A 19,671-nucleotide genomic window follows, 5' to 3' on the forward strand; every position below is an offset into this window, starting at 1 on the left:
TATGCTCATGCTTTGGATCAACGTTTTTCTGGTTCTTTGAATTTTATTAGAGAAGTCTGGACTTCGTTTTGAACTTTGTTGAACCCTACCTTGGAATACTTTGTGTCTGCTTATCTTCCTACCTAATTGGATTTATCTATTTTCTTAAAGTGTACTTTTACCTTGCTGATTTTACTTATCTTCAATAAAAAAGGATTGTTTTCCTACTTAATATGTGGTGTTTTAAAGCCAGAGGGTTTTTCCTGTTCTGGAGTGCAACAAGAGATTCCTATGGGTCACTAACCACTGCCCCCCCCCCCCCAAGTGACTATATATGTGTTTGTATGTGTAATCTCACACAATCTTTTTGTCTGTATTGATTGCAGCAAGGAAAGGAGAAGCTATATAGAATCATTTGCACTTCTGAATATACCAAGAAGATTGGTGGACTAATTTTCATTGGTCGAATTCATATATTTAGGTTTTAAATGTGTGTATTTTAAAAACATGAGTACTATAGAAAATAATATTGTAGATTGCTGCATATATGCACCTTGTATTGAGAATATTCTCTTGGATTTGCCTTTGTTGTAGTACCTGGGAATATTAACAAAAATAGCACAACACAGGTCTTCCAAGAAGATAGTCAGAAGTGATTTATGCTGTCTTCTGTAAAATCCAATCTTTTCAACAAGACCTAGGGTTTGATAAAGTGGAGAGCTCTAGCAATTACAGGCAGGCATTAAAATCTGCTACCATTAATGTTTAGTTGGCTTAGGAAAAAACCTAGGCACTTAAGTATTGCACGTAAATAAATGGGATGATCATAGTCAAACTGATCACCATCCATCAACACTGTCAGTCACTGTAAGTGTTTCCAAAAGCACATTCCATCTAAGCATCAGAAACATCTTGTCATCTACTGCCACCTGCTAATTGCTACCTGTATATGGTCCCTTCTCAGCAAGAGTTTAGTACAGATTTTCTGACACCTGTAATGCTGTTTATTTGCACTCATCAAATTTTCAGAGAGTGACATAAAATCATTGTAACTTAATACATAATTTAACATGTTTTCCAACTGGAAAAGATGAAGTGATGGCTTGTCACGTAGCATTTTGGGAAAGGTTTGTAAAACCTGGACTAAAGTTGGGCACCCTGCTAGGACAGGTGAACAGGTGCAAACTATTTAGCACAGACAGATCACAAACAAAAGTGAAACCCAGACAAACCTGGACAATTCTCTGCCTCATTCATTACAATAGAAGAGATTTAAACACAAATCCCTCTAAGCTTACAAATATTTGATTATAGCTGCATTGTGATCAGAATAATAAACATAGGCTTTTAGTTTGTGAGTTACATCTATATTATGCATAGCTCAATATGGAGATTGCTGGTTTATTACAATAAAGTAATAGATACAAATGACCGTAAAAATTGACAACATTTTTCAAATTTCTTTTGGATTATCTTGAAAATTATCTAAATTCTTCTGGGAAAACTAAATCAGATGATCTTGGATAAATTCTCAGATCTCTACCCAAAGGAGAGATTTTCACAAAAGGGTCTTCGTGCCTTCAGGATTCTTCAAAGAGAGTGGGTTTTTTCCTAACTGTTCTCACAGACTGTGCGAAGAAGACAGTATGGATACATTTTTTGTTCTGTACTTTCAAGTCATTTCCAATTTATAGTGACCCTAAAATGAACCAATCATGGATTTTTTCTTGGTAACTTTTGTTCAGTCAAGATTTACCTTGATCTTCCTCTGAGGCTAAGAGTTTTACTTCTGCAAGGTCACACAATGTGTTTCCATATCTGGATTTGAAATCTGATCTGCAGAGTCATAGCCCAAGTCCTTTGTATCTGAATGAGGGTCATATATTTGTATCTTTCCTAATTATGTATAGGTTTGTACAATCACTACATTTATTTGTGTCTTAATTGCCAAGCCCAGTCTTCATTGCTACTGAAACTACAAATATGGAGGACACCCACTTGTATATTTTTGCAACATGCAGTTAAAAAACGAATTGTCCACATAGTTGAGAATGTGCTGTAAATACAGTTGAAAAATGGTTGCCTAATAAGTGGTGAAACTCCTTGTATGATCCTTGCACAACATGCCTTACACACTCTTTTGTACAATTGCTGGCGGGCCTAGGAACAAATGTGCTTGTATAACTAGAAGAACCAGCAGAACTTTGATCACTGTTTTCTTTTACTGGTGTTTTGGTCGATTGTGATGGTGTCATGAACCTTCTTTCATTGAGTCATAAGCAATTACTGAATGGAGCACAGGAGAAAGTTCCATGCCTCACCTTTAGGGAAGAGAAACAGAATCCAAGAATCCTTGCCAAGAATCCAATGACAAGTATAACTCATTCCTTACCCATGAAGTAAGGAAGATCAAGTATAACCCATTCCTTACCCATGAAGTAAGGAAGATCAAGGCTTAGGGGTTTAGATAAAATGTCATTTCAGGGGAGTTGGCATATTTGTCAAAGGAGAAGCAAGGCCAAAATCATCACAGAGTTAAATGAAATACAAACCATGCAGTATTTATATGGTTATGTGTGGATGTTCACTATCTTTTATTCTTACACAGGCTAAACTTCTGTACTCCTGACCTAGTTAGAAAGACACTTTACTGTAATTCAGCTTTTTGAAGTGTAGTTGAAGAGTTCTGCTTTCTGCAGCCAGTCATGGAATCACTCATCTGGAAAATGAATAAAAAAGGCTTTGAATTACTACCAAGGTGAATTCTTGGCTTTTATTCAAACAATTGTTTGAGAGTAATATTGCTATATATCCCTCCACAAGCTCACCAGGTAACAGAGTAGAATTGGACCTGGAATCTTGGAACTACAATTCAATTATAGCATTTTAGAACTTTTGAAAAAATAGCTGATTTCTAGTAACATAACTTCAGTTTTACTCAGGTTTTGCATCTATTTGTCTACTATGGTGGTATAATTTAAATAGAGTAGAAACAGGTCACCCAAATTGATAAAATAAAAATGGTTGCTTCTCCATGCTTTCTAATAAATTCAGACATGATGACTTAAAGAGTTTTCGCGATAAGATTTGTTCAAAGGGAAATTGCCATTGCTTTCCTCTTAGGTTCAGAGAGTGTGACTTCCACAAAGTCATTCAGGAGTTTCAGTGAATAACCAGGGATTTGAGTCCTGGTCTCTCGGAGTCCTAGCCTGACACTCAAGCCACTATTTTATTTATTTAATTACCCTAATTTATATCCTACATTTCTCTTACCATGCAACTCAAGGTGGTGTACTACATTTTGAAAGCACAACGTTAATTTTAAAAGTCTCTCTTACAGCAATAGTTAAAAGATTAACTTTAGTGTAGGTTAAACTGTGCCAGCTTCTTAAAACATTCTAAAAAGTTTACTACAATTTTAAAGCTTTTGCATACATATTTTAAGAGAGCATACACCTCAAACAAGGGGTGTTTCCAGACAGCACTAAATCACGGGTTTTGAACAGGGACTAAAAATCCTGGGACTTCAGAAGAGGTCTACATACAGACCTGTTGGTCCTGGGATTTCTGCCTCCATTGTACTGACATGATGCTTTCTTGCAAGATTTAGAGGCTTCCAAGATGGCTGCCACAGGACTTCTGCTGGAACCTTCTGTGGATATGCAGAGAATCACTGCAGCAAAAGTTCCGTTCTAAGTCCTGACCAGAGAAACTTTTCCCTCCAGACGTTTCATGAAGTATCTGCCACACAAGCAAAGTTTATGGGGTAGCACCACTGCTGCCCAAGTTAGCATTGCACAATCAAACAGGAACATACACTTTCAAGCCAGGAACAGAACTTTCCTATTATTGACACTTTTTAGTTGTGTACTTGTGGCTTCAAACAACAGGGTGCTGTTCCTGGATTATACATGGCTGTTCCTGATCGCTCTTCTTGTGAAAAATATACAACATTGACTAGGGGGCCAAAACTTTGTTCTGGCAAGAGAAAATGTGCCCTAAACACATTTCATAAAGTTTGTGGCATACAAAGTTTTCGCATTCTACTTAACTGTCACCTTCTTTTTAGAAACTGATCAATCAGGAAGAAACATCCAAAACCCGGGAACAAACCTATATAAAAATCCTTTGATTTCTGATTGCAGGGACATTCAAAAATGTGGATATTTGGGTCAAAACTGCAATATTCCCATGCCTGGGAATCTTGCTCCCCCCCCCCCCACTTTTGTAGAGATTGCTTCTATGTTTACAAGAAACAGTGACCGCCCACCCACCTGTTTGCTGCGGAAGCTCCTGGGATATAGAGAGTGTCTGGATGGGCCCAAGGTTATACATGCTCTAGCAGCTCAGCACAGGGATATAGTTGTTCCTCTAGAATTTATTATAGTGCTAAGGACCAGAGATAAGAATCAGGCCACAGTATAGCTTGTAATAGCATCTTAAATAGTTTAATGCAAGTTGCTATATGCAAAACTTCCCTTTGCTTTGCCCTGGAGTTGACATCACAGCAGATGGTTTTGGTGCTGCCCATGTGTTGACATGACAATGGGTATAAAGATTAATAACTAGATAAAGATGATGCAGTATTTACTGAAATAACATGCGTTTACTGCTTCCAAAACTAAAGCCTTTCTTCAGAATATGCTGCCAGCCAGGTTGGATAATAGTGACCTAGATAAAAAAATATTCTCTGCCTCTATGTAGGGGTCTTTTTATATTCATAAAGACCAATGTTCCATTTCTCTACCAGCAGTTGTTTCTACGTATTTTAGTCTAGCAGCAGTAAAGAAAGTAAATAGAAACAGTAATCTTCTGCTGCATCTCTCCCACTGAGGAATGTGTGACAGCTGAAGAGAAGATAGCTTTGGAATATCTCTATCTGCTCATTTATTGGTGGGAGCCAGAGAATTAGGTGTTGAAAGTGTAATGATTTTTCCAGACTTCTTTCAACTATTTAAGCTAGATAGGGGCAGTATGCAAGATAGAAAATAAGGAAATGCAATGGCATGGTGCAGGCATCAAATGGCCCATCAAATCCTGCAAAAAATCCCAAATCGCATGTTCCTTAGATTGCCCTTCAGAAGTTGTATTGTTCCAGAAAGCCAGTAAAATGTTTCCCAAAAAAGAATGAAGGCACTAGCTTTTGAGTAACCGAAGACTGCTTTTGGCTCCAGGTTTTTCTTTCTACATAAGTATCCAAAATTGTTATAGATATAAAGAATTTATATTAAAGAATTTAAATTAAAAGCTTGGAGAGCTTCAGCATTTCTCCTCTCTATAGTTTATTGTGTCCTGCCAAACTCCTGGCTACTAAAAATGGAGCTGTCAGCCTCCAGTTGTTAATTCATTCATTTATTGAAAAGGTTAGTGTGGCTGCAGAAAAGTGATAAAACTCCATGGTCCTGGGAGCCAGAAGGGGTAGCTAGCACATCCCAGCTTCAGCTAACATTCTTCAATATATTTTGACTTTAGATAGATACTGTATTGTTAGAAGGTGCAAAAAGATAAAAAAGAAAAAGCATTAATCCCTTTGAAAAGACTAGAAAATGATTTCTCAGTGGATTATGATAATTTCTCAATGGTTTCTTTTCATGTGGCTCTTGTTTAAAAATACAGACATGGTCTCTTCTTTTTACTTGCTCGCCTACTATAATTATCTTAGAAGACTTGAAATATCTGGAATTAGTACTGCACCAGATATGTTTTCACTATGCCTTTTGCCATTCCATAAGAAATGACAGTGTTTGTAAAATGACTATGCTTGCATTCCATTATTTTTCATGCTTTTGCATGTGTGTTCACAATGAATTGATACTCCTCTATCTGCATCTATTTAACAGGAAGGAGATGCTTTGTTTCAAGGCAATCAAGACCATACACCTTACACTAGTATATATTTATTTATTTATCTATTAAAATAGATAATTTTTAAAATGTAGACAGGTTTTTTTAACCAATTGTGTGTTTTTAAGGTATTGAGTTGTTGCCATTATATGAAGCCTCTCTGACCCCACCCCCCACCCCCCGGGTTGAGGAGGGATGGGTACAAATATGGTAAATGGTCCATGCCTTATTCACCTCTAGACTGGATTACTGCAATGCGCTCTACGTGGGGCTGCCCTTGAAAATGGCTTGGAAATTCCAGTTGGTCCAACGGGCAGCAGCCAGGATGTTAACTGGGGCCCATTACAGAGAGAGGTCAACCCTCCTGTTTAAGGAGCTCCACTGGCTGCCGTTTATTTTCCGAGCCCAATTTAAGGTGCAGGTGCTTACCTACAAAGACCTAAACGGTTTGGGACCACCCTACCTGCGTGACCGCATCACTGTCTACGAACCCACATGCTCACTCCGGTCATCTGGAGAGGCCCTGCTCGTGATCCTGCCCGCGTCACAAGCGCGCTTGGTGGGGACGCGAGACAGGACCTTCTCCGTGGTGGCCCCCCGCCTCTGGAACGCCCTCCCTAAAGATCTCAGACAAGCCCCTAAACTGGCAGTCTTCAGAAAGAATTTGAAAACCTGGCTGTTCCAATGTGCCTTTTCAGATTAGGAATCTCCCACTACCAAATCCCAGGAGCACTTTAGTACCAAATCACCGCACACTGCACACCGCACTTATATCATAATCCCACACCCCTCCGATACATCAGCACTTTTAACCTTGTACCCCTACTCCAGCCGACTCAGTTTTTAATAAGGTCTTGTCATATTGCTATTGTTATTGTTTTTCTGCTTAACTGTTTTTATTTGCTAGATATTGTATTGTTGTATTGTGTTGGGCTTCGGCCTATTGTGAGCCGCATCGAATCCTTCGGGAGATGCTAGCGGGGTACAAATAAAGTTATAATATAATAATAATAATAATAATAATAATAATAATAAAATAAATAAATAGATAAAATATATTCCCAATGTAGCAACATCACAGAAGAGATCCTATGTCCTCTTGCAATATACTATGCCCATTGGTGGGAAACAGAAAAGAGGCCTTTCAGCAGACTTGAAATTCCTAAGTGGGTAAGGACTTTGTGTGCCATCATGACCACTTAAAATGGAGCCCCCGGTGGCATAATGGGTTAAACCCTTGTGCCAGCAGGACTGAAGACCAACAAGCCAGAGGTTCAAATCTGGGGAGAGCACGGATGAGCTCCCTCTGTCAGCTCCATCTCCCCATGTGAGGACGTGAGATAAGCCTCCCACAAGGATGATAAAACATCAAAACATCCAGGCATTCCTTGGGCAACATCCTTGCAGATGGCCAATTCTCTCACACCAGAAGTGATTTGTTCCTGATATGAAAAAAAAAAAAAAACACTAAAATTTCTGTCCAGAAATGTAGTGGCAGCATCTCCAACTGAAAAAAAGGCATTGCTGGGAAGAAAAATGATAGCCACTTCTAGACACACTTTTGTATGTGCAAATGAATACGATGTTGCTTTGCACTGCATTATTTTTAGTCAACTGTGCATTTGAATGTACATCCTAAAATGAAAGGTTGTGAACCAGTTTCCTGGAACTGGGATTCTGGTCAATTTCCTCCTCCCCACTTCCCCATACATGATTTCTAACATTTCCATGAGGATTTTGCCCAAACTGAGTATTGACATTTGTCAGAACTTTTTTTAAAATTTGAGCACTTTTGCAGAAGTTTATGAGAACAAAAGGAAGAAATGTATTTGCTTCTTCCTTCACTAATTTTTCATGGTGGTATCTCATATCAAATCTTAGGTATATGCAACTTTCTACTCCTGTCTTCCTTTGAAGATAGGTTAATTGGAAAGGTTTTATGTCTTCAGATACAATCTTCACTCTGCTGTAGATGTGTCAGCAAACTTTGTGCTTAAACTATAGTACTATGCACCCATGAAAAGATTGCTCTCAGAACATCATTGGAGAAAAGGGATAATAAATTATTCAGTCAATTGAAGATAACATTTTATACTTAATTATATAATGGTTTGAAAGGTTACTGTCAAGCCCAGAGATTGGAAAACTACTTTTTGAGCAAGTCTTAGTACCAACCATTATTGACTGGGGGTTTCTAGTGGTTGTTCCATTCTTGCTAGCACAGTGAAGGAGTTGAGCCAGGTGGGGTCACAGACTTCTATCACCACAGAATCCTGAACCTTATTTTATGAAACTCCTCAGCCAGAAAGGACTCCAACTCGGGGGGAGCTTCAGGAGTTTCCAATATCTGATGTGAATGGAACTCCTAGGGCTTTATCAGGCTAGTGTTTTAAAGTGCTCACCCCCAAATTCTTGGCATCTTCTGCCTCCTGAAGAATTTTGGGGAATGTAGTTTAGGGTGGAGCCTTTTGAATTCTCAGCTAGAGAAGTCCTTGCCTTACTAAACTACATTTCCCAGAATTCTCCAGGACACAGAAGACACTAAGAGAGCGGGGGCACTCACTTTAAAACACTATTCTGATAAAGCCCTTAGTAAAGGTAATGGTAAAGGTTTGCCCTTGACATTAAGTCAAGTCCGACTCTGGGTGGTGGGTGCTCATCTCTATTTCTAAACTGAAGAGCAGGTGTTGTTCGTAGACACCTCCTAGGTCATGTGTCTGGCATGACTGCATGGAGCGCTGTTACCTTCCCATCAAAGTGGTACCTATTGATCTACTCACATTTGCATGTTTTTGAACTGCTAGGTTAGCAGAAGCTGGGGCTAATAGTGGGAGCACCCTCATCCTGTGGATTCAAACCTTTGGTCTCTGATCTGCAAGTTCTGCAGCTTAGCGGTATAACCTGCTGTGCCACCACAGCCCCTTGGTAAAGCCTCTAGTGTCCAACAATTTTCTTTGTCACCCACTTGTGCCAGCATTCTGTGCAGTTTGAGGAGCTACTCTTTTGGAATGCCAATCTGCTTCCCCTAATCTCTTTTCTTGCAATTTAACACAAACTACACCCAGGTTTTGCCTTTCTGCACCAAAATAATCATACTCAATGTGAACAAACCATGGGCTGTCTTCATAATGCACAGTGATTTTCAGTGAACATCCTGGGGTTTCCACTTGAAAGCACTTTTCTTCAGTTTGGGAAAGGTTGGAGGAAGATTTGAAACTAGAGTATCCCTGGTCTTTCTGGCAATTTTAACATGGGATCAGATTCAATTCAGCTTGATACCCTACCCAGACAGACACTACTTCCATTACATTTACCCTGTGTAGGGACAAGCGATGAATTGTACCAGTGTCACAAGCTGGTCATCGAGCTCTGTCTGAGTACCTGACTGCTTCAGTTGCCTCTGCTAATGTCAGAACAGGGTACGCATGTGACCTCCTTTTATTTGGTGGTTGTGTGGGTGCCCCGTTTGGATGTCAGCAGCACCAACCAGAGTGTCCAGGCACTGAGATTGAGTTTTGTGGCCAGCTAGGAATTACAGTGGTGACAGAGAGAAGGATGCAGCCCCGTGGGCTATATTCAAGATCATCTAGATAACAGCCCCAGATTCAACATGTCCGTGATGGATCCAGAGCTGTTCCAGGCCAGATTTACACAAGCTAATCTCCCCAGTGTAAATAAGCCTTTCGACAACATCTACATTTTGTGTTCTAAACTAAGTAAAGTTATATTGTAGCAGATGTGATCCTTGATATTTGCACCCAGAGAGTGCCTGCTTTCCTTCTGGTACAAAATCTCTTTAAAAAGAACTACCATTGTCACCCACCTTGACACAATGTTGAAATGGTGACATTTTGTGGTCAGGGGTAGATCTCCAGGTGTTGAACTGCAGTTCCCTTATCAGCATTGATTGTGTTAGCCAGCCTTGAAGTCTCACTAGCTATTGTCCAATGGCATGCTTGACCCAGTTATTTTCCCATCAACTCAGCATTCTAGCAAGCATCACTTTGTTTGTGTGCCTTGTTCACTGGGATGGCCACCACTGTGGTCTTTTATCATATGTACTTGGAGAAGGAAGAAATTGGTGGAAACAGAGCTCTTCAGTTATGTGATGAAAACGGCATAGATTTACATGGGATAGTTGGCATGTCATTTGATCTGCTGCACATCTCTAATCTATGAGTACTTGTTTCTGGACAGATCAAACACTACAAACAGACTGTGATTGTGGAATGGGAGGTAGGAGGTGAGAGTTATGTATATTGTTGTGTATGGCTTTGTATGTACATGTGTATGTTTGTAGCTGACTTTTGTGTGCATTGGTCAGTGAATGGGGAAATATTAAGACACACCAGTTTTGAAAGGAGTCATTCAACATATGGACAACTTAGCAAGCCTAGTATTAAAACCTAAAGACCAGAAGATTATGTTAGTGGAACTGTCCTGATAATATTCTTCTTCATGAGCCAGTAGGCACTATCTCTGAAAAGAATGGCTGGAGGTTTATTGCAATCAAACCAATATTGTCGTGGGTGGGTTCCAGTTTTCTATCTTCTCTTGAAAAGAAAAATTAAGCTGTCAAACACAGCTTATTAAAATGCAGGGATGAAGAATTAAAGGTCTCCATGATGTGGCAGGCTTGCTGTGCCCCTGGTTTCTGTTGCACATGCCTTCTTCCTGATCAGAGCATCAGAAGTGCTAATCTCACCCTCTCAGAAGATCCATGCTGGTCTGGCAGGTGTTCAGGGTGGATATAGATGAAAGCAGACTGCCAGAGCTGATGTGGGGTCATTGGGACAGAGGATAATCCCTCAAGGCTTGCATCAAACATTCTAATTTGTGACACTGAAATGCAGCAGGGTGTGAAGGTACCTGCTTTATGTGCCAGCTTTCCAGAGGCTAAAAATAAAGTAACGAGTGAGAAATGCTCTGAGGTGAGACCTTACAACAAAAATTTGCAATTTCTGACAGAGGGATATTGCTTCGAGTTCAGTACAGAAGTTAATAATTTCCTCCCTCCATTAAAAGCAATTTATACTTTGTGGCTTGCAGATGCAGAAGAAGGTGAGAAGGAATATTCTTTTACAGACTGAAAACTGCATTGCTTTATAGCAAACTGGTGTGTGCTGTTTAAATGATCAATGAGAACCAGATTTTCCCACTGGGAATTGTGTTCATTACTAAACATCTGTGCCGATGTGAATGTACCAATAGTTATTATTATCTTTCTTCCAACCAAAATAGGTGGCTTATTTCATTATTACTATATCCTCCAGTCTTTCTCAATTCATACATTTGAATTGAGTTTCTATGACAGCAAAGTTCATAGTGTGATCAAAACCAAAACAATTTCCTTAGGGAAAGAATGGGAAGTGACTTTGCAGGTATTGCTTGACTACAACTCCCATCAAAAGTTACTGTTGACTCTACTGGTTAGAGCTGATAAAAGTTTCAATATTAATAATACCAGTCTGGGAGGAAGTGGGGGTGCAGGTAAACTAACAACAACAACAACAACAACTTCTTTATTTATATTCCACCCTCTCTCCCCAAGGGGACTGATAAAAAAAATCAGTCCCTGTAGTAATGCATGTATTAACATATTACTACCAGGATAACATATACATTGTGTAGGACATGTGTTTTAAAATTTAACTGGTTGGGTTTTTTATTTTGCTTTAATTAAAAACAACTGATATTTCAAAGACTTCAGTGTGCTAAGGACAAGTGAGCAAGCTGAAAACCTCAATGCAAGACAGTTGGTAAGCTGTTGCCTGTATTTAGTGAATACCAGATACATTCTAAGAAAAGAACAATGGAGTAGCTTTTTTGTCCCATCTTTACAGGAAGCTCATTCAAGATTTCTGAATGGAATGCATAACCTCTTAATAACATTTTTTAGCATCTCATTCATGTGGAATAGGCAAAGAATATATAGCTACATACATTTAAGTGTCCCTTTTCGGCAGTGTGTCAATCAGTGCAAATATTAAAAATAATGTCAAATGCTGAAAATGAGCTGATATTAATAATCTTTTCCCTCTTCTACAATATGATTGAGCAAGAGAGGATCTATTTGAGAACCCCTACAATGAATGATGCAGCCAATCCAATTTGACTATGCATTGCTATTATTGAGGGCAATAAGACTTATTTGGAATGAGAGCAAACTTTCTTGAAGAAAATGAAGGTTTTTAAAAGTAATTTTTCAGGCCTGTATATATGCACAATTTAAAGTAATGTACAAAAGACTGATGATGGGACTAATGCAAAAGTATTAATGGAAAATGCATTCCAAATACCTGATCGTGTTTATAATGCAACCAAGACAACAATAAGACACAAAAACATTGTGCAAGTTTTGAGAACCTGATGTCTTTAAAAAGCACAGGGAAATAGGAAGGCCACTCACAATTAGTACATTCTTATTTGAAAATGAGCAGTTGTCTCACCCTTCATTAGTATGAAATCATGAGTAAGTATCACTGCAGTTTATATAATTTCAGCTTTGCATTTAGGACGTGATGAAGAATTTGTGTTGCTAATTAAGCTTGTGTCTCAAAACCGATCTTATTTGAAAAACTGCAATTGCTCAGACCAAGGAAACATGGGTTGAAGCCACTGGATAATGGGTTCATTGATATTAAAAAGCTAGTTACAAGAATGCTTCTTTCCAGAAAATATCTTCACATTCTAATGTCTGAGATGTGCTTTTCTTATAGCAATAGTGATCTATCTGTTTATCTTGCTGTTTCAGCAGAATTGTCTCATTTTATTTTGCAGGCTTCAGCATTCCAGAATCACCAACAAATATCCCTCCACACTCTTTGGATTTTTCTGCATGGAATTTGTCCTGGGTCATGAAAGATTCCTTCCCTTCCTTTGCTCCCAGAGGGCGACACTGTAAGTGCATCCATTTTACATTTGTAATAAAATCAGAAAAGAAAATGACATTTTAAGAAAATCCCACTTCCATAAAAGAATGTACAAAAAACTTATGAGGTGATCTTTTGATGTATTGCTGCTAACCCTCCGCATATGCAGGTAAAGCATCCATGGAGCTAATTACTCACACATTATTTGCTTCTGCTACTTCCCTGTGCCTTTTCAAACCAGGATTTTTATATCATTGGGGTTGTGTGTGTGTGTGTGTGTGTCTGTATGTCAGGAGCGACTTGAGAAACTGCAAATTGCTCCTGGTGTGAGAGAATTGACCATCTGCTAGGATGTTGCGCAGGATGTGCCCAGATATTTGATGTTTTACCATCCTTGTGGGATATCCCCACATGGTAAGTTGGAGCTGACAGAGGGAGCTCAATCCACTCTCCCCGGATTCAAACCACTGACCTTTCAGTCATCAGTCCTTCAGACACAAAAGGTTAACCCATTGTGCCACTGGGAGTAATTGGCATGAGGGGAAGGGAGGAAATCGGACTGGCAGGATGGTTGGGCCCATCCAATACACATAGGCAGGAGAAAGAGGAAAGGGGATACCACATGAGGAGGGCATGGACACACATTTGTTCAAAGAAGACTGTAAGAGAGTACCTGCCCATTCAGTTAGACAGGGGGAAAGGGAAAGGAAGGTGGGAGAGGAGGGTGTGCATAAACAAGAGGAAGAAAATGGGATTGAATAAGACATGTGCACATGTTGCTTACTTGTGTATGTGTGAAATAATATAAATATATCTAAATATATTCATGGTGTGACTTACAGCAATTGAGAATTTAAATAACAACCAGTACACAACTGCAAGTGTTAAAGGAAGTGCTATATTTTAATATATTAAAAATAAAATAACAAGGAGTTAGTGTATGAATAAAAAAGATGCCCTAGTGTATAGAAAAGTCTCCTCAATCAAGGAAAAGCAAAATAAGAGGTCTTCTTGGTGAGAATGTTTAAGGAAACTGCTCAATAAAATTAAGACATCCTAAAGCTCATGTAATACAAACCAATCTGATTTGTATATCTCAGGCAAAGTTGTAAATAAATATTCAATTAACCTCTAGTTTGCTTCTCCAAATGTTTTAGAGCATTCTTCCAATTTTTAAGATACATTTAAAATACATACCCAAAGGGACATATTACAAGAAGGCAGTTTCAAAATGTATATAACAGGGTTGCTTTGACTCTCCTGGTGGAGAGAAAAAGTGGGGTAGAAATTTTAGTCTCCACAGTTTTAGGGGAAACCATTTCCTTTTCAGTAGAAATAAACATAACAACAATAATAATAATAAGTAATAAGTGAGTCAGAATTGTCAGAAAATAAAGCCCGACTGCTCATTGGAGGGAAGGATATTAGAGGCAAAGTATTTTGGCCACATAATGAGAAGACGGGAAAGCTTAGAGAAGGCAATTATGCTGGGAAAAAAGGAAGGAAAAAGGAAGAGGGGCCGACCAAGGGCAAGATGGATGGATGGTATCCTTGAAGTAACTGGCTTGACCATGAAGGAGCTGGGGGTGGTGACGGCCGACAGGGAGCTCTGGCATGGGCTGGTCCATGAGGTCACAAAGAGTCGGAAGCGACTGAACGAATGAACAACAAAGCCAGAATTGAAAAGTCAAAGACAGATCCCATGTATAAACTGCAAGGAAGCACATGAAACAATAGATACATCTCCAGCTGCTGCAAGATCACACAGACAGACTACAAGCAGAGACATAACACAATTGCTTAGATGATTCATTGGAACTTGTGCCACAAATGCCATCTAGAACTGGTGGGATCACACGCCTGAAAAAGTTACAGAAAATGAACACGTCCAACTACTCTGGGACTTCCAAATTCAGACAGACAGAGTTTTTGGAGCACTATACTCCTGACCTCATGATCGTGTTAAAAAACAAAGTATGGATCATAGATGTTGCAATCCCAGGCAAGAGAAATTGAAGAGAAACAACTGGAAAAGCTGACACAATATGAGGATTTAAAGATCAAACTGCAAAGACTCTGGCACAAGCCAGTAAAGGTGGTCCCTCTGGTGATCGACACACTGGGTGCAGTACCTAAAGACCTGGGCCTGCACTTGAACACAATTTGCACTGACAAAATTACTATCTGTCAGCTGCAAAAGGCCACCCTACTGGGATCTGCACACATTATTCACTGATACATCACATAGTCCTAGACAGTTGGGAAGTGTCTGACGTGTGATCCAGTACAACAGCCAGCATAGTGATCTTGTTTGCTGTGTACTAATCTTGTTGTGTTTTAAATAATAAATAGATATATTTCATGCACAATATATCATGTACAAAAATACATACTTGAAAATACTCACAAATTGATGCAAGAAGAGAACAGTACCAACATTTACAAAACTTTTTTTAAAAAAAGATAATGTTAAGACAGATACATCTATCCCCACCATAAAGTTGGAATGCCTGACTTTATGTAATGCTGATTTTGTATAACAAAGGGATATGTGAGCAGAACCATATCAGTTTTGTCTAATAAAAAATGGAGCCTGGTATGTGATACATAATCCATTACTATGCTTTAGTATCAATGCTTCTTACTCCCCAGTAAGAGCATTATGCATTAAAAATAGTGCAATAAGGCAACAGTAGGAAAAGTTACCCTGCTGACCGGATCTGGTATGACTGATCCGAGATAGTTTAAATAATTGATTTTAAAGTGGAGATAATTTATTTAATGTTTATGTATATTTATAGTTTATTTTATGTTCCGGCATTGAGTGTTTGCCATATGTATGCAGTGCTCCACCCTGAGCCACTTTTGGGATGAGAAGGGTGGAATATAAATGTTTTACATAATAATAATAATAATAATAATAATAATAATAATAATAATAATAATGGGAGGATGATGGTGGAGCATTTGTTCTGATCATTACACAATACAGTCTCATATGGATTCCTTTACTAGATGATTTAACTTCAGTGCAGTGTCCACTCTGGAAAAAATGTTGTGGCAAGAAGCCCAAGCATCAAGATTTTGAAAAGGGCATAACTTTGCTTGACAGGCTGACCCAAATTATGTCTTGCCAATATATCCCAGGAGTTGTTGAGCTGAATAAAAAAAATCTTCAACCAAAGAGGAATTGACTAGCTCAGAGATTGGATGATATTGACACTAATCTGAACGGAGTCAGTATACTGATCCTTTTGACTAGTGGCAATCAGAAGAAGTATTGATGCACCTTTAATCCTTTTAATGCCTCTAAAAAGATTGTGAGAAGTTTTTTGAGTTCACATAGGGCAACATCTGGATTGAGCATTTAACCTAATTGTCTGCTGTGGTATCTTCCTCAATCTTTATTGCAGGAGCTCTGCTTTAGTACGAGGGTTGAAAGAAAAGTAATGCCTCCACCTTCGTTACTTGGGTTTGGATGGGAATATTTCAATAAATCAAGTGCAGAAATAATCCTTAGAATGTGCTCTTTAACTACCACTATTTTGACATAATCACCAGACAATTGGATACATTTCTGCCAACGATGAACAAGTTTTCTGAAGCCATCACAGAAGAATTTGACACTGTTTTCTCAGGGCATCATGCACAGATCTTCCAATAGCCAAACAAAGCAATAATGTGACCCACACGTTCTTGTGAAATGCTGATTATGCTTGAAATTTCTCTCTGATTGATATGACGATCATCCTGAATCAATCTGTCAACCTTTTGCTTGTGAAACTCAGTGGTTGCTGTCACAGGATGTCCAACTCTTTGTTTATCACACAAGTCAGAAGTTCCCACCTCAACATCTTTAAACTTACTCACCCAACAATGCACAGTACTCACATCAACACAATCACCATAAACAGCTTGCATTCTCTGATGAATCTCCTTTGAGGTGATACCTTCTGCTGTCAAGAATTCAATGACTGCACATTGCTTAAGTTCCATTGACCGACCGTCTGCGCAGGGTCCCATACTTTACACTTTAACAACACAACTGTTCAATGCTAAGGCTTCCCACCAAAATGGAACTGTAGAGGAGAGTCTACTGAATAAGCCAGTGCCTGCCACATACCAGTACTGCCATCTGTTGAGGAGTTACGAAGTTGGAGGCATTACTTTTCATTAAACCCTTGTAGTACTATCTTTTATGGCTATTGTTAATTGTCAGTAACTCAGGATGCCTGTTATTGTCTAGAAAGGAGCCAGTCATCCTGTTCTTTGTAAAGTATAGTGTACAAAAGTTACTATATCATCATCAACATCACCCCACCATCTCCACAATTATTTTGTGTTGAATTCTAACTAACTACAAGTCTATTGATGGGCATCACTTTAAAATTATTGGAGCTTGGGAAAACAATATGTCAAATAATATCATGATGTTATTTGTGATTATAGTTATGTTGAAAGCAAAGCCTTCCACACCACACTGGTGACCACTGGCTAACTTTACAAGCTTATTGAAAAAAGTCACCAATATTAGTTACCAGGCACTAGTATCCTTACAGTTCATGCTGCCGAAGGAAAGGCTATTCAGCAAATCCATTTGGAACATGAAGGAGGATGAATCTATTGCTAGCCCCTTGTGAGAACAGATGAGGTGGAAAGAGGCTAATAAGATTTACTCACCCTAGGCTTCTAATTATCTGCTTGAGGGAGAGGTTTGACCTACCTGTGTGAAGGCATCACATATTTCTTTAAATTTATGTCTTAGCCTTTTATGTTGTACAGTACATAGTCTTTGCCATCCCAAAGATATCTGCTCCTGACTTTTGTATCTGTTTGAACAATGCAGACACTTCAGTTTCATCTTAGGGCAACAGATTTTTCTTCTCTTGTGACTTTTCCAAATACGGCTTTTATTTAAGCCTGTCATTATTTGTCTTCAGCCTCTCTCCATTCCTCAGAAACCTCATTCCAAGGGGAAACATATGCTTGAAAAGTTTAAAGAAGATCCTCAGATAGTTTCATTTGCTTTTATACCCTGAAGATAGATCAATATGACCCTACTAATACACTTGCACATCACCATTTTGCAGATGTTAAGACTGAGCTAATGTAAAATAACAATTTGTTCAAGGTCTCTGAACCGAGTAGCCTATTTTACTTTTACTAAAAATCTCCCAGTTCTCTTGTAAGGAATGAACAAATCGCTTTCTAACAGTTCACCACTTTGTTGCTTGATTAAGATTACAAGTGAGTGTTTAATAAAACTTCTATTAAAACTTTGTTTGCCTAATCATCTGATGGGACCCTTCTAATTAAGTGACTGGCACTGCTGAAGTGAGGAAATATTAGTCTTTTTAATTAGTTTTCCCCCTTGTTCTGTTAATTGATCAATGCCTTTGATTGAAAGGCAGAAGAATTTTTTTGCAGGGTAACTCCCTGACTCAATTAATTCTACAAAAGAAGGAATAAATGTAGAGTACTTGTCTTGATCACATTTTTAGAACTGTTATTTAGTCCCCAGAGAAAGCAGTCAGATTGAAGAAAAAAGGCTGTAGAAGTTATATTTTAGTGTTTATTCATGCCTCATTGCTTTTCAATAGTATCACCTGTTTTTATTAATAGGCCAGGCAATTTTTTGACTATTGCCAAACAGAAATTCAGACATACCACACTTGCTTGATCCATGTATGACAACAAAATAGAGCCATACATACATACTTACCAGTGAGTTTGAACACGGAGGAAGAATGAACTGGATTGCTTGAGTATCCATAGAATCATAGAATCATCGAGTTGGAAGAGACCTCATGGGCCATCCAGTCCAACCCCCTGCCTAGAAGCAGGACTATTGCATTCAAAGCACCCCTGACAGATGCCTCTGCTTAAAAGCTTCCAAAGAAGGAGCCTCTATCACACTCTGGGGCAGAGAGTTCCACTGCTGAACGGCTCTCACAGTCAGGAAGTTCTTCCTAATGTTCAGACAATATCCTGGAGGGAGGGTTCATGTCAGTAGGAAATATAATATTAGATTAAAGGACTATTTCTACTGAAAAACTGCCCAACCTATGAAGGCGGGAAGACCTTATGAAGATGATCACATTATTATGGAACATTCGGGGATAAAAGATCATATGGTACCTGGCTCCTAAACTGCTCAGTTCTTTAAAGCTTGAGGGAATAATCTTCAAAAGGGCAGAGCACAAATGGCAAATTTAGCACAAAAATAAACATTGTAAATGTGATGCCAAAATGTCATAAATAAGGTTTGCAGCAAACAAGAGACACCATTTTCAGTTTCCAAACATAGAAATTGATGTTCTGAACTTCTCAAACCCATAATCATATGTATTGTGGACATACTGTGGTGAGTGATGAAAGGCAAATGAAAAGTACATCACAACCTATTGTAGATGATCATATCTTCTGGTTTCCAAGAACAATCCCATAAACTGTGAACACTCTTGTTTTGCAGATGGCATTTCAACAATTTAGTTCTCTTCAGTGTCACACACAAAAGTTTATATTAGGGCATGTGCTCGCATGATTAAAGAAGATTGTCTCTACTTGGACTGTAAGGGTCTGAATCAAAACTTCCACTAGTTAGGAACGTTGAAGCAGCAAAGGGGCATCATAAAATATAATCTACCTTCAGGAAAATAAATCCATGCCCTGTCTTGCTGTTTTCCTGAAGGTTACTTTTGTGTTAAATTTGCAGTTCATGCCCAGACTTTTAAATATGATTTTCTCTTCTGTAGTGATCAGAAAATCATTTCTTTTAGTTTGACTCTTTATTTTAAAGGTTAAGATCAATTCCTTAGCAAAATAACAGAATCAGGGTGATTTTGTCTCATATTACTTGTAAAATAACTTAAGCCATCTTGGTTGGCTCCCAATACAGATCAATTCTAAATAGTGCTTGGAATAGTGAGTGTTTATATTACAACTCCCAGAATTTGAATGCTCACTGGGGAAGAGT

General features: G+C 38.7%; 1 protein-coding gene across 2 annotated transcripts in view; it reads left to right on the top strand.

Annotated features, from left to right (window-relative positions):
* ALK (ALK receptor tyrosine kinase) overlaps positions 1 to 19,671 on the top strand; it is a 759,925-nt gene that overhangs the window by 206,183 nt on the left and 534,071 nt on the right. For both annotated transcript variants that reach the window (XM_060754129.2, XM_060754130.2), the window contains exon 2: positions 12,604 to 12,723. In XM_060754129.2, coding sequence (XP_060610112.2) covers positions 12,604 to 12,723 — 120 coding nt within the window. The remainder of the gene's footprint in view (positions 1 to 12,603; positions 12,724 to 19,671) is intronic.

Source organism: Anolis sagrei, chromosome 1 (genome assembly GCF_037176765.1).
Source record: "Anolis sagrei isolate rAnoSag1 chromosome 1, rAnoSag1.mat, whole genome shotgun sequence".
Classification (NCBI taxonomy): domain Eukaryota; kingdom Metazoa; phylum Chordata; class Lepidosauria; order Squamata; family Dactyloidae; genus Anolis; species Anolis sagrei.